At 34.8% G+C, this 24806-nt stretch overlaps 2 protein-coding genes across 2 annotated transcripts; one reads left to right on the top strand and one right to left on the bottom strand.

Moving 5' to 3' along the window:
• Positions 1-16: 16 nt before the first annotated feature.
• LOC106150650 (uncharacterized) lies at positions 17-2570 on the top strand. The gene has a single exon (XM_013523578.2). It carries the CDS (start codon positions 168-170, stop codon positions 942-944), a length of 777 nt encoding a protein of 258 aa, XP_013379032.2. The 5' UTR covers positions 17-167; the 3' UTR covers positions 945-2570.
• LOC106150636 (uncharacterized) lies at positions 1379-24424 on the bottom strand. Its single transcript, XM_087007147.1, has 36 exons — positions 24236-24424; positions 17399-17591; positions 17074-17153; positions 16633-16802; positions 16052-16212; positions 15537-15613; positions 14966-15054; positions 14120-14336; positions 13277-13350; positions 12718-12864; positions 12503-12605; positions 12090-12232; positions 11747-11857; positions 11538-11604; positions 11245-11345; positions 10871-11029; positions 10273-10395; positions 9545-9631; positions 9317-9374; positions 8957-9106; positions 8706-8785; positions 8180-8289; positions 7570-7674; positions 7185-7263; positions 6777-6891; positions 6297-6377; positions 6009-6118; positions 5532-5645; positions 5209-5370; positions 4755-4883; positions 4412-4545; positions 4166-4294; positions 3787-3910; positions 3375-3471; positions 3119-3229; positions 1379-2845 (listed from the first exon to the last, which is right to left on the bottom strand). The coding sequence occupies exons 2-36, from the start codon at positions 17419-17421 to the stop codon at positions 2772-2774; spliced, it is 3894 nt and encodes a 1297-aa protein (XP_086863273.1). The 5' UTR covers positions 17422-17591; positions 24236-24424; the 3' UTR covers positions 1379-2771.
• Between the last annotated feature and the right edge of the window lie 382 nt (positions 24425-24806).

Genomic DNA, 24806 nt, shown 5'->3' with positions numbered 1-24806 from the left:
GCCGCCAACTTCGGCTATTTCCGTATTCAATATGGCTGCGCCCTTGAAGGTGCGTGGTTTCTGGGTCATGTAAACAAAAACATCTTTTCGACGTCTTTAAAGTATTTGTTAGTTAATAATACTATTTACTGACAAACATTTATGCTCTTGTGTACACAAACAAGATCATGAGTTCTTCACCAGACAACAAACAGTCAGGATTTGCTTTAAATGGAGTCAGTACCTCCTTTAAGAACAAGAGCTCCGATGTGTTTTCTTGTCTCAACGCGTTAGAAGATAAACACCATGCATATGAAAAGCACAAAAGGAGATCAGACAGGGCAGAGGACGATAAATTGTTGAAATCGGAACCCGTGGTGGTGGAAGAGCTGAGGAGACCATTCAAACGACCAGCGCCTCCCCGAAGATTTCCTGTGCCAGCTAAACGGAGGGGCAATAGAAACATTCCAGATTATCGCATTCACCCAGAGAAATGGACACGATATGACTTGGATGTCCCGGAGAGTCAGTTGTCCGAAGCCAGTAATACGAGTGCAGCTCTGTCTTTTCTTGAGGAGCGACGAAAATTAAGAGAAAGTTCAGCTAAAGATTCAGTCAGTGATGAAGATTATCCTGGGGCATCTAAGGTTCCAGTCTTCAAAAAACCAGCACCATCACATTTGTCTGATGATACTTCTCACACTTTTTCATCTAAACCCGAGTTTCGAGGAGGCAAAGTTGTCATGCCTGAGTATGTGATAGGAGAGAAGCCGAAACCAAAGACAAAACTTAAACAAATGGATGCTGCTAAACCAGCAGCATCAGCTACACTTCATTTAGAACACTTAGAAGAAGATTCAGAAAAGTCCATCACAGAAGAATCCAGACCAGATAGCACAAAGTTTAAAAGTCGAAAACAAGGCAAAAGATCAATAAGAAGTAGGCAGCATGACGACAGTGATTAAAAACTTGTTATCGTGTGTTACATATGTCTGTGATACAAATTACACCCGAGATTGACTAGATTACACTTCAGTTTTCAAACACATCATGAGGATTATGAAAAAGTATCTTCCATTTTACTGATTGATGTGCCCTTCAGTAAATAAATTTTGATCCCTTCATAGAGGACATTCAAGGTGTTGTAATGTGCTCTGTGTAATAGACACGAGCTTGGAATCTGAATATTGGCACCAACACCTATTGGCCAGAAGTTCAGGGTTGCCTGAAGGACTGAATTAAAAACAGTGGAATTATGTGATTTTGCAAGTCATGCCTTGTGTAAACTTGATTAAATGTAAAAAACTGTTTTATAAGTTAAACTCGGCTAAATTGATTCATTCCATTAGGAAATGCTTGCAAAGCTAAGTTTTTTTGAGAAAAATGCAAACATTTAGCATAGCTTGTGAATCTACAGTTTTATTCTTTTTTATATTTGGGCTCTGTTAACATAACAAATATGTTATATACTGTTGTTACACTGTCCACATTTAATGATAAATCTATTCAAAGTGGGTCATACTGAAATGTGCAGAAATAAAAGGCATCAGTGTTGTTTGGAGAACATAATCTAAAGCGAAATTGGCCTGTGGGGCAACAGTTAATAAAAAATAATTCAAAAACAAGTTATTATGAACCTCACTTGCTTGAAAGATGTCACAAGCAGTTGTCCCTACACTTCTAGCCAATTATAGTTTGCTTGATGGATACTACTTGCTGCACAGTAATGGTGAGAAATGGAGATGCAAAAAGACATTGCACTTTTGATATATTTTTTCTTAATTGGTATTTATGAGAAATAAGACAAAGATTCAGAGAAATATTCATCTTCAAAATAACTGGCTAAATCAGTAAGACCCACTTTAAACATTTTTTCATTCAAAACCATCAAAATGGCTCCCTTTTCCCTTCTTATAGAAAGTTCAAACTTTAGACCAAGCAACTGCATTTGTACATAAAGAATACAGAGATATATATATTCTTTAAATGGCATTAAATAGATACTAAATGGCAAAATTTTCCATTTAAATACTAGTCGTTAAAAAGTTCTGAAATGTCACACAAGTTTCCACTTAAATAGATGTCTATAACGTTGTACACTGGGTTAATTGTGGTTGATATTGTATTTGTAAAGAATACAGATAGGCTTCAAATGGCACTAAAAAGATATGCACTTAATGGCCATCTTCCATTTAATTAGTTTACAATTTCTATCACACAAGCATCCAATTAAATAGATCTCATTTGTGCTGGGATATGAATAGCTCCATTCTTGTAATTTATACTTTTCCAGATACAAGTGCTTTCCTTTATAACGCTCAATGTTTTCTATTCAATATTTCAATGAATGTTAAAATATGAAAATTATTTCAAAGCTAAGGATTTATAATAAAAGAAAAATAACATATAAGAAAACATATGAAAACTTGGAATGTGGAAGGAATATATAAAACAATTAAAATTTGAATCGTGCTTAAAATATATGCCATTTTCTCTTGCTGTTTTTTTCTGGTATCAAATTTTGAAAAAAAGGCATAGGAGTAAATATGACAATATAAGGCTTCATTTTCAATAAATTTGTCTATGTATTACCTATGGTTTTTCATTCAATGAAAAATATTACTGAAAACTCATCATCCCTGCCCTTTGTCCTATATCACAAGGATATCCTGAAATACTTTTTTGACTTGGAATATAAAAGATGCACATGGGCAAAATTAATTGGTGGAGTGTTTATTCTTTCAATGCATAAGATGTAGACTGCCCACTCCACATTCCAGCCTCTTGTGTCTTTAGGCTTTCAAGGTCAGGTGTTTGGGCTCCACAAGGCAGGCTTGCTGCAGGGCCTCTGCAGTTGCAGGGCCATCTGGAAAATAAAAAGAAATTAATTCTTCATCATATCATTGGTTCAACATTAATTTAAAAGGAAAATATAAAAACTACCCCACCTCCTAAAAAAAAAATTAGAATCAGAGATGTAAAATATTAAGCATCCACCCTTATATGTTAAAAATACAACCAACTTATCAGTGGAAATGAAATCTCACTAAAACATAAACTTGAGAATTGGAATTAGCAGTCCTTTTAAAGAAATTTTGACATAACTTGGAGTAAATTCAGACACTAGTGGTCCACTTACTCAAAGCAAAGTATTCTTTGTCTTTCCCAATGTCTGCTCTGGCAGCCTGCACAGCATGTTTGGCAGCAAACAGTACAGACATACTGAGAACAAGTGGTGGTTCTCCAGCAGCTGAAGTATAAAGTTAAAAATAATTTTTTCATCAATGGAAATCAAGTATTAAAATTTATCAAACACACTGATGCTCATAAGAGATGTAAATTACAAAAATAATTATTTCAATTTTAGTTAACTAGGGATAGACATTTTCCCTTACTTTTAGATCCCATGAACCCTACTGGTTTAGGTGCTTCATCAAGAAGTTCCACTCTGAAATCCCTGGGGATGTCTTTAGCCAGGGGCACCTTGTATTCCTTAAAATAATTAGTGGCATAAATTAAAACATGGACACTTCTATGACAAAAGGGCATTTTTTATATAACTGAAAAAGTAACTTTACTAAAAGGAAACTGTTAGTACAGTAGTCTAAACAGCAGAGACATAACTCACTCACTTAAGGAATTGGAATTATGTTCATCACTTTAAGATTTAAGTTAGCAATCATCATATTAATTCAAACAAATACAAATGAAAAACCCACATGACAAGAATTGTTTGAGATAAAGGAAAAGTCTAGTATAAGGTGAAAAATAATAATTTGAATCTTGCTGATGAAATGATTTCCATACCCATGTTCCATGAGTGATGTTTCTTCCAGTCTCCGGGTTGAATCTGGTCTTTTCTGTCATCCAGTAGCCCAAACCCATCACAAAAGATCCTTCTATCTGACCAATGTCAATCTCTGGGCTAAGACTGAAATAAGAAATGAGTGCATCCAAATCAACACCACAGCTAAAAATAAGCTACAACTCATCTAATAAATAATTTATCGTGACACTTTAAATGCAAATTTAACAAAGTAAATGTCTATCACACCTTTAAAGGCATTTATTTAGATTTTGAAAACAGCAACATGAATCTAAAATAAAAAGTATTCATCATTTAATTCTGATAAATATAAACAAATTATATTTAAATTTCATATAAATTTGGGTTTTCTCTGCTCACCTTTTTCCACAGTCATACAAAATATCTGTTCTCAGTGCCACTGTTTCTCCAGTTAGAACATCCAGTTCCACCTCACTGCATGCAGCAGCATACACAAAGTAATCAGGCCCAGAGCCGCGGGGAGCAACGCTGCAATAAATTGTTTTCTTTTGAGTTTTTATCTTACATAACATGCACGTGCATATACATTTTTTAACAATAACATATTCTGGAATTTCTTGCATTTAATTGTCATTTTTCACTTACTAATATCTGGCTGACAGATCCACCTTTTGCCAAAATGCTGCTTGGATTATCTGTGGCCATGGAGTGTCAGGTGGCAGGTTTTGCTGGATTGGTTCCAACCTTTCTTTCAATGTCTTGCAGCACTCATACACAGCCTTAAAATCAGTAATGGTTTTATAATTATTGTTACACAAAATAAAATAATATAATGAGGGGCAGTTTCTATTAAACAAGAACATTTTACTGTGGTAGCAATGCAACAACCTAGTTAGAGTTAGATCCAGTAAGAATTATATTCAATACAGATAATCATTTTGCCCCCCCCCTTCCCAAATTTTAAAATAACAGCTGGGAGTGGCATTACCTTGCAGGACATTTCACTGGTGATGCTCCCACCCGTTGCAATATTGTTGGCATTACACATGGAGCTGTTTGGCTTGCACTTAACCAACTCTATTGGGACGCCCAAGGTATGGGCTGCTACTTGAATTACCTGTAACATGCAATTGATCAAAAACTGTATTTCAAAACATTATCTTTGAAGAAAAATTATCACATAGTCTACTTATATTAAGTATAACATGCTGTTACTTTAAAATGTCCCACATCCATCTATATATTTCATACCATTTTCATATACTATATATAAACTGTATACATGTATATGGGGAATAATTTGCAAGCAAAATGTGTAACTAAAAAACTCCTGTATTTCAAATTACATTTAATGAAAAAAGCATGTATCATAATAAAATAAAAAACAGTTTGTCTTTCTTATTTTTGTAAAAAAAAGCCGTTCTTAGTTGGAACTCCTGTACCTTGGTGTTGATACCTTGTCCCATCTCTATACCACCATGTGCAATAGCCACTGTGCCATCATGGTTGAAGATATTGACCAATGCATTGCCCATATACCAGTTCCAGGACACGGCATTCTTCATGGGCATAACACACATGCCACGCTTCTTCCAACGGTTGTTCTGAATGTTACAATAAATAAAAGAGAAAATATCACTGTATTAAATAAATGTGCTTTATAGTAAGAAAATGAAAAGAGGCAGGTTCTTTCTTTAAAATGTAACAAATCTTACAGCTTTACACTGAAGCACTAATGAAACTCCAAAAGGCGGTTACAACCTACCTTATTGAAGTCAGCCACTTTCTGTGCCCTGGCCTGCACATCTGCTGACTTCAGCAGCTGGTCATAGACTTTGGACACACTACAATACTGCAGAACCTCTTTGCGTAGAGTAGTCTGAAATAACAGAACTGTGTGAATCAGTTGGACCTCTAGATACAAATACTTGAAAATGTCCAATATGGTTAGTTGAAATACATTACTTTGTCAAAAGGCAGAAAAGAAAGGTAAATCCCTCTAAATGTGTGAAAAATGGCATGCCTTCCCTCTTGTGCACATCTTCATATATGGAATAAAATATTCACCAGTGGAAATCCAGCATTTTCATAAAAAATGACAAAAATATTTCCAATTAATCATATAAGATAATTCAAAAGTTCTTTTAGGGTTTTATAATCAACTGAAGTATTAGTGATACCTAATAAATAGAAAAGACTGCACAATGTATTTTCATAGTTATTGAAAAGTATATTAATTCACCTCTCCTTCCTTGTACAAATTGAGTTTACGGATTTCCACTGGATCCTTGTTCAGTGCCTTGGCCACATGTTCTATGATGCTCTCCATGATGAATATGGCTGGTGTATAGCCTACAAAAGAAACAAAATCACTGACTTCAACTTCTATTACCATAAATTCATCATCTTATATTCTGTGAAGACTTATCACTAAACCATGATAAAATCATGGTATACTATAGGCATCACAACATAAAACCTTGTGAAAAGGAAAAGGTGGCATTAACAAAATTTGAATGTTTCTACTCACCTGGAGTTCTACAGTAAGTGTTGGGTGGTGTGTTGGTCTTTACAGTCACTCCATATGTGTGCCAGTTATCACACTGGTAAGCTGGAATAGAGAACAATTGTTAAAAAATCTAAAGAAAACAGTACATAACAATTACATTAGCTGATGAAAAGCTTCCGTTCATGGTCATAAACTAGCATACCTACAGAAGCATACAACATCAAAATAACATCTTGATACTGCATTCTATTTATTTTACCACAAAAAGTCCCTTCCAAAATTCCAAACGATACTTTTTGTCACTGTGACAATCCAGGATAAAAATAAATGCTTCCAACTATAAACAGTGTACAGAAAATATTAATAACAGAAGGACTATCAACATATAAACAACAAGAAATTTATAAAAAATATTATAAATAGACTACAAGAATCCTACTGATAATCATTAATCGTCAACTATCATTTATTTATCAAATTCTTCTTAAATGCACACTATACCATTGTCCATGACCCCCATGGTATGCTTGATGGTGGAATCATTGCGATTGGAACCACAATCACCATAGATCTTAGCATCTACAGCCAGTAGCTTGCCTTCTGCACTCACTCCAACCTACAACATACATCAACATACACTGTGGAATCCTGTTATCATTTTAGATAATTGACACTGCATCTTTGTAATTTATGAGCATGTACTACTTAATCACTGCATTATAAAGTGTATTATGCATTTCAGCAAGTCAATTTTATTTGACAACAGAGAAAATAATAAATAAATAAATAAACCTCTGGGGTGATTTTTTTCTCTCTAGACTTACTACTACTAATTAAAACTGAAATTGAATTCCCAATCAACAGTTCCAGTGCAGGTGGAGAGTAATTTTACATTTCACCTCTCATTACCTCATACTCAGCATAGTAGGGGAACCTTTTGCCACAGGACTCCAACATTGTGTTCATAGTCATTAACAGGCGGACAGGTCTGTAAGAAAAGAAGTGTTAAACTACAGTGAAATTAATTCAATAAAACTGCAATCTTCTCTATTACTAAATTAATCTTTGATAAACAGAGGAATCTTTTTGCACAGTATTATTTCCTCATCTTTGTAACAGAAAATATGAGAGATTGAGTTTATAAAACAAGACAGCAAAGCAGTAAAATGTAAATGCAGTAAAAATGCTGAACAGAATAGGTTATTTAGTGAATTTTGATGTATTTTTGTATAACGATACACAGTATTATCACAATATTTTTTTGGGTTAACTTATTCATTTTAATTATTTTTACCTTTGTAACAGGTGTGCAGCAAGGGCACTGGCTGAGGCTGTATGGAAGCTTCTAGAAATTTTTGCACCGTAAGCACCACCCAGTCTTCTCACTTCCATATTAACACTGAAACATATTATCAACTTCTGTTCATGTGCATACTTTGTCCACTAGACCTAAAATAAAAATCTTGGGAATTTTCCCTTTATTTCCAATATGTGTCCTGTCCAAAACCATTAAACAATGACAATCTGTGAACCTATTTTCAAGTTTCAATTTCTAATCCTAAATGTCATTTGTGAAATGCACCAGTCCTTACCTAAATCATGAGTAAAACTAAAAAAAAATGCAAACCTAAAACTAAGACACTGGTTTATAGATCACAATTCTGTGAAATATTTTGGTATATTTTGATAAAAAAGGGAAACGTGTTGAAATTTCTGGATAGCTAAATGCTACTGGTTCCATATATCTTCGTGTGTCTTTAAGTAAACCAAAAGGAGGGGATATGCAGATGATAATACATTCTTCCTACGAAAACTTAACAGTATAAAAACCTAAATTGTAAAATTTAAACTTAGATGTAGACTACAACTGTGTAATATTAAGTCATAATTAACAAATTTCCTACTCGTTACAAGGCACCCCCAACACCTGTGCTACTGCATTTTGTGCGAAGTCCATCCACTGTGTAGCAGCGTAGACATTGTAGCCATCTTCTTTGGGAACTGTCAGGCAGATCTGTAAAGAACATAAACACAGGCTCATCATATTTGCGTCCAAGTCACTAGATATACATGTACATTGTAGTTGGATGGTAACAGTGCACTTTAAAAAAAAGAACCTCTTATATAGGTTTAACAGAAAGCACTTTTAGAAACACAGGCTTATTACCAATAAAAACAATACTTCCATTTATTTATAAAAACTACAGGTTGCATTTAATTAAATATTGTGAAATTATATTATATATCTTTTAGTACATGATATATGAAATAACATATGAACCATCAAACATCAACGGTCTGAATGCTATGCTACACTACACTACATGTACAATGCACTGCATTGTGCTACTCTACACAACACTGCATTACACTACACTACGCTACTCTACACTACACTACACTTTACAACACAAAATACTATGAACGTACATGTGTCTCCATAGGGAAGTGTGCCTGGGTGGCCACTTCAATGTTTCCTTTGATGACCTTGTGGGCAGTGGCCAGAGCAGCTGAAATGACATGAGATGATAAATTTACAGAAAGAGTACACTTGCAGGGCATTCAACATGCCAGCAAATAAATGAACAGTATGAGGCAATTATTATGACACACAGATCTATATCTTCTGAAAGTGTTAGAGGTTTTGTAGGATATTTAAATATATGTATATATCTATGTACCTTTTGTATCTCCAATGGTGATTTCATTTTCTGGGTCCTTGTAGAAGGATTTGTGCTTGATGGCATCTTCAAAGGTCAGAATTGGGGTCTTTTTATCCTTGTATGTAATCTTCACTGCCTTGACTGCAGCATCAGCAATAAGCTGTGATTCTAAAATAAAAATTGAAACATATTTCCCCCAGAATTTTCATCTGCTATTATTTTATAGAGGTCTGGCATTAAGAATGAGGAGTAAATAAATCCAAATTGCACATCCCATGATAATAAAATACCTTTCATCAGCATGTTTTCTTTATCCCTGAGTGTTAATTTGATGAAGCAATTTTTAAGATATTATGCATATTTTTATATGTTTCATACCTGCAACAATTATTCCCACAGGCTGTCCTGCATACAAGATGTCTTCAGACACCAAACACTAAAATAAATTAAACATAAAAAATATATACTATTCTATTTATAAGGAAGGCCATTCAGAGATTCTAAAAGTTTCATTAACAAAAACAAGTTTATTTTTCAAAATATTACAAACACCTTAAATCAAAATTTAATATCATATGCAAATATTTCTCTTTTTTTATTTCTTACCTCTTCAGGTTCCATTATTTTGGGGGCAATGCTGTTCACTCCAGGAATGTCTTTTGCTGTAATGAACTTCACAACTCCTGGCATTTTCTGTATACAAGTAAATTCTAATTTTTAAAAAGTACTGGTAAATATGTGAACAAAATAGTCATTTGTAGACTTATACTTTTTTTGTATTTTTTCATTATTTTCAACAGTGACAGCTGATACTGAGGTACAGTACAGGAAGAATAATCACCTTTTCTCATTGAAAATAATCATTTACTTAATTTCTTTTTTTATTTCATGGTTATACACACGACAACATGACTAACAAAGCTGTATCTTAAAGATACACATAATAGCAAATGTTACAAAACAGACCATTCAGAGTTTATTTGCCTATTAAGCAACAGTTTCATTGGCAACATGTGTCAGCCTCTTCATTTAAAAAGTCCTGTTCATGCTCACTTGTTGCATCTGAACTTCAGACAATTGCTTGATAGTGATTGAAGTTTATTGCACTAATTTGCGAATGTTAGATATGTCTATTAAATATGTCTATTACATCATATGCCCTCCTGCCATGAAATCTAGACAAGTGCATGCCTGTCTGCAATTGGCATCCAGGCTAACACCAAACAGACTTGCAACTGACAGTCAAAGCACATGAGGTTTGAAAAATGAAGAAGCTGACACCCATGAGACCTGAAGCGCATGGTATCATTTATCCACCTTCTACAACAACTCACCAATGCCTCTGTGGCATCCATGCTGTCCAGCTTGGCATTCCCCACTCCAGCTATGACCAAGGCTGCATGGAGCTCCCCTGGCATAGTGGGTATGTCATTCACATACTCTGCCTCACCTGAAGTCTGACAAGGACCAAAATGTTGATTATAAGATTTGTATTGTATAGAATCCTAGAAAAGTTCATATCATCGTGGATAGTGAGATGAGTAAGGTCAGGCAAATTTTTTTACTACAGTGGTAGCTGGGTCACAAAACATATCATTTGTTGTAATCTTCACTTCTTACATCCATTTTTGTATATGTTAATTTTTCCCAAAAGAGCTATCATTCCAGTACACTTATATCTTGCTCACTACACCTACATGCACATTCCTTACAGTCTATAAGGTCAAAATGATTCTGAGCAAAATATTTCATTAGCTCAAACCAGAGAACCTTTGGGCATTCAATTTATGAGTGGATAAATCACATAAAACACTGATATTTTCTTTAAAACTTGATAAACTTATTATTTAATTTTTACTTAAAATTAAAGTGTTGAGATATCACAAAATCTGTAAGAACAGTTTCGTAATTACAGAAACAGGTGTCCCTTACTTGTGTCTTGCCATGTGTGTTCATTAATGGTTGGTTCACAGGCCAGCTTTGTTGGTCAGTTGGGAACTTCCTCTGACCCTCAGAGAGTGCACGGTCAAGGTTGGCCATCCCACTCTTCAGGTTGGCTGGTATCTTGTTTTCACATACTTTGAGAAGGAACTGCAAACACAGGAGAATAGGTACTATAATATTTTGAAAATGGTTTATTAGGTTTAATTGTCACTCTTTGCAGGTCATTACTTGAACCGACAGCATTAATAGACTTTGTACATGATACTCATAAACAGAAAAGCACTGAGATTGTGTGAGTTAAATTTGTGTAATTTTGTTCTATATAAATAATAATACCCTTGCCTTATACAAAGTGAAGATACCTTATAGAAAAAAGCCTGGGCCAGTTCAGTTCTACATTTTGGACTTGCTGACACATAGTCTGCAGTGGATTGGGTTTCTTTCTCAATGACAGACAGAGCTCCTGCAGTGAACAAAACACTGTCATGTCCACTGAAACTTTTGCAATGATAATCTCACACAACAAATTTTCTTCTGAGTTATCACAACTCAATTTACATGGGGAAAAGTTACAAAGTACATAAAACTGAACTTGAAGAACTACATGTTTATACATTTTTCAGCTAAGCAATTGGTAATATAAATGTCATAATACCTGTCAACACATTTGGATCAAGCAGGCTCTTTCCATTAAGATACGTTTCCAATTGATCTGCTCTGTTCTGAAATTCCAATACTAAAAAATTAAAGACTACTCTCTTCAACAAAATATTTAAAATGGAGTTTAATGGCACCTCCCCCCCCCCCCCCCAAAAAAAAAAAAAAAGAAAGGACAAAAGAAAAGTGAGAAATGTTTTGACTTACCAAATGAGCACCAAAGCCTCCAAAAATCACCATTGGTTTCTCAACCACTGTATAATTGTTAGCAGTATCAACCTTCATGATGAAACCTGCATTCACATAAGCATGGGAAAACTGGAAGAGAGCACAGCATACAAATACTTTTTAAAATATCATAAATTCATTTCATTCTTGTATTTCCTTTGCATACTAAAATTTGATGATTTAATGATTAAAAAAAAAACATTCCTTTTTCAAAAATATTTAAGAATAACATCATGCCACGCTCTTAAGTACTTATTACAAACAATAATAAAAATAATCTATCATACATATCTGTCAATGCTATAAAAATTCTCTTACACACCCTTGACCTTGGCATTGCTTTGTATGAGTGCACAAAGTAGCTGTCATCTCTTGGAGGCAGCTCACAACTCAACAACAACTTGCTATCCATGTCCTCCTTCAGTAACTCCACAGGACTCACTGTCTTCACCTTACTGCCGTCACCTAAAGAGGCATTAAACATAGCCTGTCTTTTCATGGGCAACATATACATAAACCTCTCTTAACTGCTATAAAAGATGAAACACTTTACTAACAATGTATATAAAATATATAATATAAAATAAATTAAGTTAGCCAAGAAAAAACCCTCCCTCAACAGGTTTATAGTGTTAATTAATGAACAAATAAAATCTTAAAATGATGACTTGATACTTATCATAATATTTAACTCAAAATTTCATTTTAAAAATTCAGGAACTACTCCTGGCCTACCAATGCTGAGAACACCTCCTGCAGTTTGCAAGATGACAAAGACATCAGAAAGGAAATCTGGATGCTTCTGCTTCATCATCACATTACCAGCCCAGCTTCCACACTAGAAGAAAAGTAACAGCATAAAACTATTACATTCTAGCATAATTCTTTAAGGAAATATTATCAAAATGAATTTGTGCTATTTGAATTTCTTGAGTAATTATAGTACTTACATCTCTGACAGATTTACTGGCCACAAGATCCAGATGGTGCAGCAAACCTTTGCAGTAGCCATAACCAGGCTGTGTGGACAACTTTTGCACCAGTTCCTTCACTGCAGACAAGCTCACATTAGAACCAAAGGTCACTGGTTTGGTTTGCTGTTCAGAATAAAAGGGTAGCTATTATATTATTCTAAAGGTACATTCAAGGGCCACTCCCGCATTTTTCCATTAAAAATAAATTCTAGAGTCTCTCTCAAAGAATTTGAAAATCCCCAACAGTCACATTCATGTCCTGTAAAGCTCCTTTAATTTCCCAATTCAGACTCTAAAGACAATAAAACCCTTTAAATAAAAGTTCATCTGATAAATTCAAGTACATGCAATGTACTGAAAAATGTATGTAACTTACATTTCAACAATACTTTGTATAACTACATGTACATGTTGGTACATTCATTTATACACAAATAGTGTGATTCTCAAATGGTGCTTATAAATGTCAAACCCGAATTTAAATACAATGTGCATGTGTTAAATTCTAATAGTAACATAATTCTAAGGTACACACCGAGATGTTGTAGAGCTCTTCCACACCTTTCAGGTCAATATAAACATCAAATGGACCATCATCTTTGAATATGCCTGGAATAATATCAATATATTATTTCAGTCTACAATTTGACAATTAACGTAAAAGATCTAAACCATAAGAGCACTAAAAAAGCCCTTCCTTGAAATCCTGCATCCACCAGTCCTTTAATCTGGGTTAAATTCCAACTAAGTCTTACACTCCTTACAAAAGGTTTATCACTAATTTTGATCAGTTTTTTTTTATCTATTCATTCACCTCTTAATTATAATACTTTTGCAGTGATTATCACAGAACTAAATACAGAAAATGAAAACAACTTTATGTCATCCAAACAGTGCCACCATAAAGAAAATGTACAACCAGCTTGTCCTGTTTTTCATGAAACTAAAACTAGCATTAACAATGACATGTCATGCAAAAAATTGCACTTGCAACATTATTATCAACTCTATTTTTTGTTGTAACATTCATGGTGAACAATAATACATTATGGAAGGCACAATAAACAGCCACTAGCTGATAAGCTAAATCTTTTTGTCACCTATTTATCAAAATAGCTTTTTAATATGTATATTTCTGGCCCATATTATTCTTATCTTAAACATCATCTTATCATGTACAGCCATACATTATATGCTGTGACATTTAGATAGGTGCACATAATTAATATAATATAGCTGGCAAAGTGCTAAGGAGCTGAAAAGAGCAAAATGTCCAAGTTTTATTCCATTTCCAACTTGTCTTTATACCCACATCCCAAATTGTCCACACCAAAATCCCAAACTGTCTGTACTCATGTACATCCCAAAATGTCCTTACCCACAGAAGTGTTTCCCAGGAAAGGTCTGACAGTTTTCCCCTGTGCTAGCATAGTATTCATGATGGTGAATGTATCTGCCAAACTGGTGGGCCTCACCCAACACTTGTCCCCCACAGTTATCTCTATTTGCCCCAAGTCCACACAGCCTGGCACTTTATTTCTACAGACACCATTACACCCAGCCTGGCCACTGCCACAGCACCTGGCACCAAGGTCCTGAAAAACAATTAATGCTGACAGCTTATTTCAGACTTCTTTCTTGCTCCTGTTCATATCTTGAGTTCATATCTTATGAAGGCAACTTGCCTCTATAATTCTTGTTCCCCTTCTACATATCATTTCTAATGAAAAAAATATATGAGTAGTTTCACCTTCTACATTCCCTGTACTAAAATGGAAGGAATAAAGTGACAAAATTTTTACAGAGACTAAAAGTTGTGAGAGGGAGATACTTTGGAATGTCCTGTAGTGTTGACAGAAAACAGTAGAGTGTGTACAATGGGATAAGATAAACAAAAATGCATAAAAACTTGAGGCCTTCTTTGTGAACCATCTCCAGGCCTACCCAACTACCAGACTCGGCACTGAATGATCCTGAATTCACCGGTAGATTGGACCACACTACCCGTTTTCAAGGTGTGTGTCATTACATGCTTTGAAGTAGCAGACGCGACACACCTCTTGCCTAGTACGCAATGTGATAGTGATGATTCTCAGCGGGGTTGAAAAGTAGTGCATCTCATCTCAAAATTTGTTCTGGATATGACACTGTGAAATGCTTACTGGTAGTTGGGTAGGCCTGATCTCCATCAAAAGATAATTGCAAGCTGTTACAAGACACCTACCTCCAAATCAATTACTCCACATGGTAGAGTAGTAGAAGTTGGAGCGTCTGTAGAAAATGACTTCATGGCATCCATTATAGGGCGATACCCTGCAATAAAATGAATAACAATCCTGTTTTTATCAAAAATAGATCCTTTCTTTATAAAAATACTCCAAGTTTCAGAGAATTGAGTATATTAAAGAGTTGAAATACTTTTTAAAAATTATGATCTAGTTTTCACTAGTGGGTTAGATTTGGTCTTAAAGTGCAATTTAAAATCACAAGTGATCTTACACAATCTTAATCATTACAGCAGTTGTCTTAAAATGGACTAAATCTGCTTTTAAGATCAAAAGTGATCTAACATCTACATGTACTTAAGTGGTCAATGGGTGATACCTCCCCTCACAATAGAGGATACCTCTGCTCACAAGAGGAGAATGTGTAAGGGGAGACAACTTAATTGGCTGTTAGGCCAGAAATGGTCTTACTCATGGTTTAAGATCATGTAAGACTTTTTGTGATCTTAAATTGCACTTTAAGACCAAATCAAGCCCACTAAAAACTATGATCTAGTTTTAAAATCATACCTGTACATCTGCAAATGTTGCCATCATAGTTGTCCTCCACTTCCTTACTGCTAGGTTTCGGGTTTTCATTCAATAAGCTGAATATCATATATAAACCATGCATTAATGACAGATCTATATTATCAGACTGAGATATGCATAAATGCAAACATTTCATTAAATATGTACTCAACATCTCCCACTTCATGAGCCATTCCATATTTTTTACTTAATCTTTCTGACATTTCTCTTCCTTCCAACTTACACTCAGACATTTAATGTTAAGTATTTTCATCAAGTTTCTTTTTCAAAGCATCATTTGAAAAAAATTAGAAGAAAAAAAGATGTTACAAAGGGAAAATGTGTGGAGTAGAATGCTTGGAATGGCCATTATGCATAACGCATGGCTGATTTAAAGACACATGTACCAATTTGAATTAATACAATGTACAATTCCATTTCTTTTCTTTTTGCATTAGTGGCTGAATGTTACCTAACAAAACCACCCTTTCCATACTTTCATAACAATCTCCTACCTGTACATGTTCATGACCATGCCTGGACTGCAGAAGCCACACTGGGTTCCATTGTAATCTGCCAGTCTGGTTTGGATGGGGTGATAGCCATTGGTCTTATCCCCCAGTCCCTCCACTGTGGTGATTTCCATGCCATCACAGGAATACACAGGGCACAAACACTGAAATGAATTTAAATATCTTTTTTAACAATTTATGAAGAATTGGCACATAAAATATATAAATCTTGTTTTAAAGATTTAACTACTTAGATATATATAAAATATTATATTAAAAGAAGAATTTTTCTTTCATTTTCAATGCGATTTTTAGATTTTCTAATTAGAAAACAGACTTCTATTAACACATGCAAGCTTTCAAAGGTCTGAGTCATCCTTATAAGCTACGCTTTCATATTTGCCACACTGATCAGAACATTAATCATAAACAGAATTAAACTCCAGGGTTTTGTATGGTATACAAACAGCTGAGAACTTGTCAATTCTAAGTCAAATATATATATATTTCAAAGTTCAGCTTTTCTTGAAAAGAATAGAAAGTCAACAATAAACCATGTTTTTCAGTAGTGACAACAAGCATACCGAATTTATAGAAATGGTAATACACTTCTTGGTGGTTGGGTCATACTTCTTAGCTGAAACAATACAAACACCACATCCTCCCTCCCGACATGAGATCTTTGTTCCCTTTAAGCCCGCTACATCACGAATAAAAACTGCCAGAGGAGTGTCTAGGCTGTGTTCACCACTGACTAGAAGAGAAATAAAATCCAACTTAAAATCTGCCTAAAATATCTATTAAGAAATTGGGAGCAAAAGTTAAAAAATGACCCCCAAGGAAAAGTATTTTGTTCAAGACCGATGAATAGCATACTACAACTAAACAATTTTAAATACTGAAGAATTTTACTTCAGACTTGGTTTTCTTCCTTTGCCTTAAACTTTTATATATCACGGTAAAGTCTAAATTCTGAGATTATAAATTCTGATTAAAATATACAAATGTAAGTATCAAAAGACTACCTTGATAGGCCTTTCCATTTATGGAGAAGGAAACAAATGATCTGGACTTTGACTGGCCTGTGATAACACCTGCCTCTGAGCTAAAAAAAAAGTTCACAAATCGGTACAGTTTAAGAATAATAAGTAACTCAGTACAAATCTTCTTGTATACTTATTTTACATTTTTTTTACTGTGTTGAATGCTAGTAGTCTTGTTGAGTGCCATGGAAGAAAAAGTTAACCTTAAATGTTCGTATTCATTAATTAATTACATACTTTTGTTTCATTGAAAATAATATGCTCCATTAAGAATCAATCTAATTTATTTCAAAATTTGGGCTTGTACCTCTGTTTGTAATTTGTATACATTGTCTCCTTTCAAATGACTTATTGCCAGCTGTCAGTAATCAGCAACCAATGTGCAGGTTTTTCTTTTTTTTTCTTCTTTTTTCTTGTTGACCACTTTTTTTCTCGGACAAACAGTATGTGCAATCTCTTCAGCTACGTATTACATCAGTAGTTTGCTGACAAAAGGATACCTACAGAAAAAAAAAATGCAATGTTCATGCAATGCTTTTCGGATCTGCATATGTCTGAAAAATGATTTCTTTTGGATTGGAAAAGACTAAATATAAGTAGCACATGGCTTCAGTCCCATTGGAATTCAAAAACACCAAGAAAATGCCATTTGTGAAAAGTGAAAAATTAACAAAAACATCTAACTTCAGGAAAAAATAATCTAATCAGGCTGATTTAACTCCACAGTTATTTTAGTCCTTCAAATCATTCTTGTCAGTTTAAGAATAATAAGTAACTCAGTTTTACTTTTATGGAATTAACTATGACAATGCACTAAATGTTTTTAGGTCAATTTCCATGTAATATTATGTATATAGTGCTGAACATCATAATTAATAAACCAAATTTTAATTATGTACTACTGTCAAATTCACACTTTGAAAATTTCAAAGTGTGAAAAGTTCACAAACAAATAATAATAATAATAATAATAATAAATTAATTAATAAATAAATTAATAAAGAAAGAAAGAAAGAAAGAAATTAATAAAAGTGGTTTTAAAACTGAGCTGTATTTCAGTACTTAAAGTCATTGCTGTTATTCTGAGTATAATAAGTAACACTAATAGGGTTTTCCTTCTATGGTGTTTCTGAGGAAAATGTATGTACGTAGTCAGATGCAGGTGCCTGACTCTTAAATGAAAAAAAAAAAAGGATTTTTCTTTATCAGTAGGAAATAAGCTGCAGGATCACAAAACATATGAACAAATTCAAAACACTTACCAAAAAGCATGTTTAGTATATTTAATTAGTTAAATGTCCGAATGCATGGACACTGGTTGACAGTAAAAAAGCTTATGGAAATGCCATCCTACACAATAAACAGAGTATCACAGTCAATATATTATTCAACCTACTATAACTTTATATTTGTTCACCAATTTTACTTAAAACATGCATTTCAATCATTCTCACTACATTGGTACATAGACCAAATGGAACCATTTTGTAATCCTGATTTAAATAAGCAAACACAAAAATGCAAGTCATGCCTATGGTCTCTCATGGCTGTAAATCAAGCATGTTTGCAAATCAAAACTAGAGGATCAGAGAGGCGATACCGCCTCCGAATATTGTACCACCAGCTGGAGCAAGCGCACTTGTATAGACCCCCACATACACAAAATAAGGGACACAGCCACCAGTCTTATGCTTGACAAGCTATAAAAATGCAATCAACAAGAATTTTCAAAATACGCAAAAAATATATATAACTTAAAATGGTACAATCAAAGTTAAGTTCATCGTAAGGTAGGTCAAAGGTCAATTTCAAGGTCACAGTAAATTGCCAGTATATGACTTCCTATTCAACTTCAATAGTAACTATGGACCTATCTCTGCCAGGTTTGGAGTTAAAAGAGAAAGAAATTAGCAGAGTTCAGTTCATGGTGAAAAGTAGGTCAAAGGTCAATTTCAAGGTCACACTTAGATTGCCAGTATATGACTTCCTATTCAACTTCAATAGTAACTATGGACCTATCTCTGCTACTTTTGGAGATAAAAGGGAAGCAAAATTTGCAAAGTTTAGTTCATGGTGAAAAGTAGGTCAAAGGTCAATTTCAAGGTCACATTTAAATTGCCAGTATATGACTTCATATTCAAGTTCAATAGAAACTATGGACCTATCTCTGCCAGTTTTGGAGATAAAAGGGAGGCAAAATTTGCAAAGTTCAGTTCATGGTGAAAAGTAGGTCAAAGGTCAATTTCAAGGTCACAGTAAGATTGCCAGTACATGACTTCCTATTCAACTTCAATAGTAACTATGGACTTGACTCTGCCAGTTTTGGAGATATAAGGGACTAAATGTTATAATTTTGGAGTTACCATAATGTGCCATAAATTTCCTACGGAAAAAATTAATTAAAATAAAGAAAAGGTCATTTTGGTCAAAATTCTTGAAATGGGAGGTGCTCTGAAGTTCCAGATGTTCAAATTTGATGAAATAATGTCATTTTCGACCACAAGTTGCCTGCTTTGCCAAGCCTTATGTTTTATTTTTCCGGAGTTCAAAATTTATTATCCATTACCGTACTGCACATTTTGCTTTAACCACCAAAATGTACTTTTTGATACAGCGTAACTTTGGAGATAAAAGGGAATCAAAATTTGCAAAGTTCAGTTCATGATGAAAAGTAGGTCAAAGGTCAATTTCAAGGTCACAGTAAGATTGCCAGTATATGACTTCCTATTCAAGTTCAATAGTAACTATGGACCTATCTCTGCCAGTTTTGGAGATAAAAGGGAACCAAAATTTGCAAAGTTCAATTCATGATAAAAAGTAGGTCAAAGGTCAATTTCAAGGTCACATTTAGATTGCCAGTATATGACTTCCACCCTGAGCTTCAGAGCTGACTTGACACTAACCTTTTCACTGTAGCCTATCTCCATCGTGTCAAGTAACCTCTGACGAAAATAGTTTGACCTATTTTATATAAGCCAATAGAATCCATGTTTCAAAATTTTTCACCAAAGTTTGGTGAAAACGCTGATTGGTTGATCGTCAATCGGCAATCCTCGGCTGATTCCGCAAGCTCCATACTAACAACATAGTTATTGTCGAGTGCGGAGACATCCGAGTAGTTCCGAGTGGTTCTGAGTGCATAACCGTACACAAAGAAAGCATGGAGTATATCGGAATTGAAACCAGAGCAGTATGATGCCCTGCATCATTATCTACTGAGGGATGATGTATTTTGCGTGCTGCCCACAGGTTACGGCAAGTCCCTGATATTCAGCCTTATCTTTGATTGGTCCGGATTTGAACAAAGCGCGCTTTGACTCGTTCGCGTTCATTGGCTAGATCGTTCAATGAGTCATTGAGAGCGGGCTTTAAATTTGATTGGCGGGCGGCGGGGGCACTCGAATCTGGTCAGAGGTTACTTGACACGATGGAGATAGGCTACAGTGAAAAGATTAGTGTCAAGTCAGCTCTGAAGCTCAGGGTGATGACTTCCTATTCATCTTCAATAGTAACTATGGACCTATCTCTGCCAGTTTTGGAGATAAAAGGGAACCAAAATTTGCAAAGTTCAGTTCATGGTGAAAAGTAGGTCAAAGGTCAATTTCAAGGTCACAGTAAGATTGCCAGTACATGACTTCCTATTCAACTTCAATAGTAACTATGGACTTATCTCTGCCAGTTTTGGAGATATAAGGGACTAAATGTTATTATTTTGGAGTTACCATAATGTGCCATAAATTTCCTACGGAAAAAAATTAATTAAAATAAAGAAAAGGTCATTTTGGTCAAAACTCTTGAAATGGGAGGTGCTCTGAAGTTCCAGATGTTCAAATTTGATGAAATAATGTCATTTTCGACCACAAGTTGCCTGCTTTGCCAAGCCTTATGTTTTATTTTTCCAGAGTTCAAAATTTATTATCCATTACCGTACTGCACATTTTGCTTTAACCACCAAAATGTACTTTTTGATACAGCGTAACTTTGGAGATAAAAGGGAAGCAAAATTTGCAAAGTTCAGTTCATGATGAAAAGTAGGTCAAAGGTCAATTTCAAGGTCACAGTAAGATTGCCAGTATATGACTTCCTATTCAAGTTCAATAGTAACTATGGACCTATCTCTGCCAGTTTTGGAGATAAAAGGGAACCAAAATTTGCAAAGTTCAATTCATGATAAAAAGTAGGTCAAAGGTCAATTTCAAGGTCACATTTAGATTGCCAATATATGACCTCCTATTCAACTTCAATAGTAACTATGGACCTATCTCTGCCAGGTTTGGAGTTAAAAGAGAAAGAAATTAGCAGAGTTCAGTTCATGGTGAAAAGTAGGTCAAAGGTCAATTTTAAGGTCACATTTAGATTGCCAGTTTATGACTTCCTATTCAACTTCAATAGTAACTATGGACCTATCTCTGCTAGTTTTGGAGATAAAAGGGAAGCAAACTTTCCAAAGTTCAGTTCATGGTGAAAAGTAGGTCAAAGGTCAATTTCAAGGTCACATTTAAATTGCCAGTATATGACTTCATATTCAAGTTCAATAGAAACTATGGACCTATCTCTGCCAGTTTTGGAGATAAAAGGGAGGCAAAATTTGCAAAGTTCAGTTCATGGTGAAAAGTAGGTCAAAGGTCAATTTTAAGGTCACATTTAGATTGCCAGTATATGACTTCCTATTCAACTTCAATAGTAACTATGGACCTATCTCTGCCAGTTTTGGAGATAAAAGGGAGGCAAAATTTGCAAAGTTCAATTTATGGTGAAAAGTAGGTCAAAGGTCAATTTCAAGGTCACAGTAAGATTGCCAGTATATGACTTCCTATTCAACTTCAATAGTAACTATGGACCTATCTCTGCCAGTTTTAGAGATATAAGGGACTAAATGTTATAATTTCGGAGTTACCTTAATGTGCCATAAATTTCCTACAGAAAAAATTAATTAAAATAAAGAAAAGGTCATTTTGGTCAAAAATTCTTGAAATGGGAGGTGCTTTGAAGTTCCAGAAGTTCAAATTTGATGAAATAATGTCATTTTTGACCACAAGTTGTCTGCTTTGCCAAGCTTTATGTTTTATTTTTCCAGAGTTCAAAATTTATTATCCATTACCGTACTGCACATTTTGCTTTCACCACCAATATGTACTTTTTGATACAGCGTAACTCGAAAACCTTATGGAATACAAAAAAACGGAGACCACCTCCAGTGTTGGGCTTTACATGCTCTACAAAATGCAAAAAAGAATGGGTCTCTAGCATTAACGGTTCCCGAATTAGAGACAGTTTTCAGTTTCGGTATCTTATGGCCGCTACACCCGTGAAAATGCACCGATTGACCCCAAATTCACACAGATGAAAGATGACCTGAAGGGTAACATTTTCCAATAAAATCATTGGTTAAGTCTGTGTAGTGTCTGAATAACAGCACATATAATATTTTTTTTGTAAAAAATTTCATTTTTTTGAAAATTTTGGCCCGTTTGACCTTGAAATAAAGGTCAAAGGTCAAATCCAAGGGCATATTTGAAATCTACACATATGACTTTTGGAAAGCCGTCTGTAGAAAATTTTCCCATAATTCCTTCCATAGGGTAGATAATTGGCATTGAATTTTCAGAAATTTTGACAAGGGTGCATTTCAACGAGCGTCACGCCCAGGTTAATGCACTGACTGAGACAAAAAAACCTGGGGGTTCAAGTTGAGGTTATATGTGACCTAAATCCAAGAGATGAGGACAGGGGTCCTTGCGGTCTAGGAGGAGAAGCGGTAACGGTGACTTGTATCCGGCGCCAGTACGCGGAGCCGGCGGAGCCAACGGAGCCGGCGGAGCCGGCAGAGCCGGACGAGACGGGTCGGGACTAAAACCATGAGTACCGCCAGCGTACACGCTGGTGGTACTAAAAACACTGACAGTTGATGCATAGCCACCTTATCCTTTAAAAGCTACAAAGTTCCTTTGGTATTCTTTTTTTAATCTAATAGATTAAATCATTTACTTATTTATTATTACTACTTTTATTTTGCTGGTGCCAACATTAGAGAATTCCACGATTGAAATTGGGCGAATCCCCATATCCAGTTCAAGTAAAAAAAAAAAAAAATGAAAAAAAATAAAATAAAATAAATAAATAAATAAATAAATAGGAGCATAAAATAAAAACTTGAACCCAGTCTATGTAGGCCTATTCATATTGACTATCTAGTATATAAAAATCCCATTGTATTCCATTATATTACAGAACAATGTAAGGCTGGAATGACATGCACTTTTCTGAAGTTCTGAAGTTTTACACAATGAAACAGTTTATTGATTCTAGGATCCAGCATAAAGGTTTGGTTCTAGATTGATTTCAGCCTATGGTAATCAAAGCATACTCAATTTTACACAGAGCAAAACTCTGTGTCTAAGCCAGCGAAGATTACGTTGCAATCCAGCACCACACCTACCAAGGTAGCTAAGCTGACCGGAGAAGTGGTCTACCAATATGATGATAAGTAAACCTGCCACCCACCAAACAACTGTTGTTTGGTAGGACCTTTTGTAAACAATGCATTCACTGACTCGTTGAATTGGCGTTGCTCAGCAGGCTAGATCATGTTTCTCTGTTTTGCTTGGTCCCTGGGAGGATTTAATCTTCGGTTGCTGCACTTTCCTCTAATATTCATTTTTGGATGTTATAAGAATGGAGGCAAGCTAAGTTAAGAAATATTAAAGGGATAACTTCACCCCCATACAAAGGATCAAACTTAATCTTAAGAGATTATTACAGAGAGCAGCAATCTATGGAGGTAAAATGGTCCGGTGGCAAGCACTGGTTCCAGAATAATTGCAATAATCATCGTTTTGGTGATAAAATTATATATTATTATATATGAATTGTTCACAACTTAGTTATCTCTGTAAACTGACCTTTATAAATGAACTTGCGACTCATCGAATAAGCGGAACTAAAAGACTGAACAAAATGATTCTCAATAGCAACAAACGAAACATAAAATCCCAGGTAACAAACGCAACATTCTAACGGTAACGCTAAGGATCAAGAGGTAACGGTAAGGGTACGTTTGCATACCAGTATAAATAGGAAGACCGAAAACTGAGGCAAAAAGTACAAAATCTACCCCTTCTTAAATATTTCCCAAATTATTTACATGCACAAATAACAGCTACTCTTCGGTTGGTCTGCTTAATCACCCACTAGTCCAGCTGCCCCAGACTTCACCTTTAGCGTCGCCTAGCTGTACCTACGCTGCTGCAGCACCCTGAGCACATAAATGAACCGAGATAGCTAACTAGCTATCTAGGTCATTGCACAGTTCAGGGGCCACTTCGAAAGTTCAATATGTATTGGCAGGTTGAAAACTAATGAAAAACGAAAAACAACTAAATTCAACTGCTTTTAACTGGACTCCCTACCCCTCCCTACAAGAAGAAAAGGTCAAATCGACCTTTAACATTTTAATGACATTTGTGGTGCGTGTTTTAATTAAAAATTTGACATCGCTCTCAAGATAAGCTAGTCAGATATTTCGCTCATACAGTTAGTGCATTATGTTAAAATAAACCATTTTCATTAAAATATTTAGTTAAATATCATAAAGGTTCTTTAGCTTGATCAAAATCAACAACGTAAGATACAGCAATCATTTGGGCTCATCTTGAAGTGAAGGTCAAGCACTTCGGACTGCTACATAGAAATTTTAGAATAAATATTATCTTATA

This window comes from Lingula anatina, chromosome 1 (genome assembly GCF_051362555.1).
Source record: "Lingula anatina isolate TDL-2025a chromosome 1, LinAna3.0, whole genome shotgun sequence".
Lineage (NCBI taxonomy): Eukaryota > Metazoa > Brachiopoda > Lingulata > Lingulida > Lingulidae > Lingula > Lingula anatina.
This window is presented reverse-complemented; position numbering and strand designations above follow the sequence as displayed.

Bases quoted from the DNA above. Each gene is read 5' to 3' on its own strand.
- LOC106150650 (XM_013523578.2), top strand. From the start codon at position 168: ATGAGTTCTTCACCAGACAACAAACAGTCAGGATTTGCTTTAAATGGA.
- LOC106150636 (XM_087007147.1), bottom strand. From the start codon at position 17,421: ATGTATACAAATTACAAACAGAG. The intron at 7,675-8,179 runs GTAGGAAATTTG...AATATGTTTCAG, and splicing joins TTGGGGGTGCCTTGTAACGA to TGTTAATATGGAAGTGAGAA. The intron at 7,264-7,569 runs GTAAAAATAATT...CTTTTCTTACAG, and splicing joins GCTGCACACCTGTTACAAAG to ACCTGTCCGCCTGTTAATGA.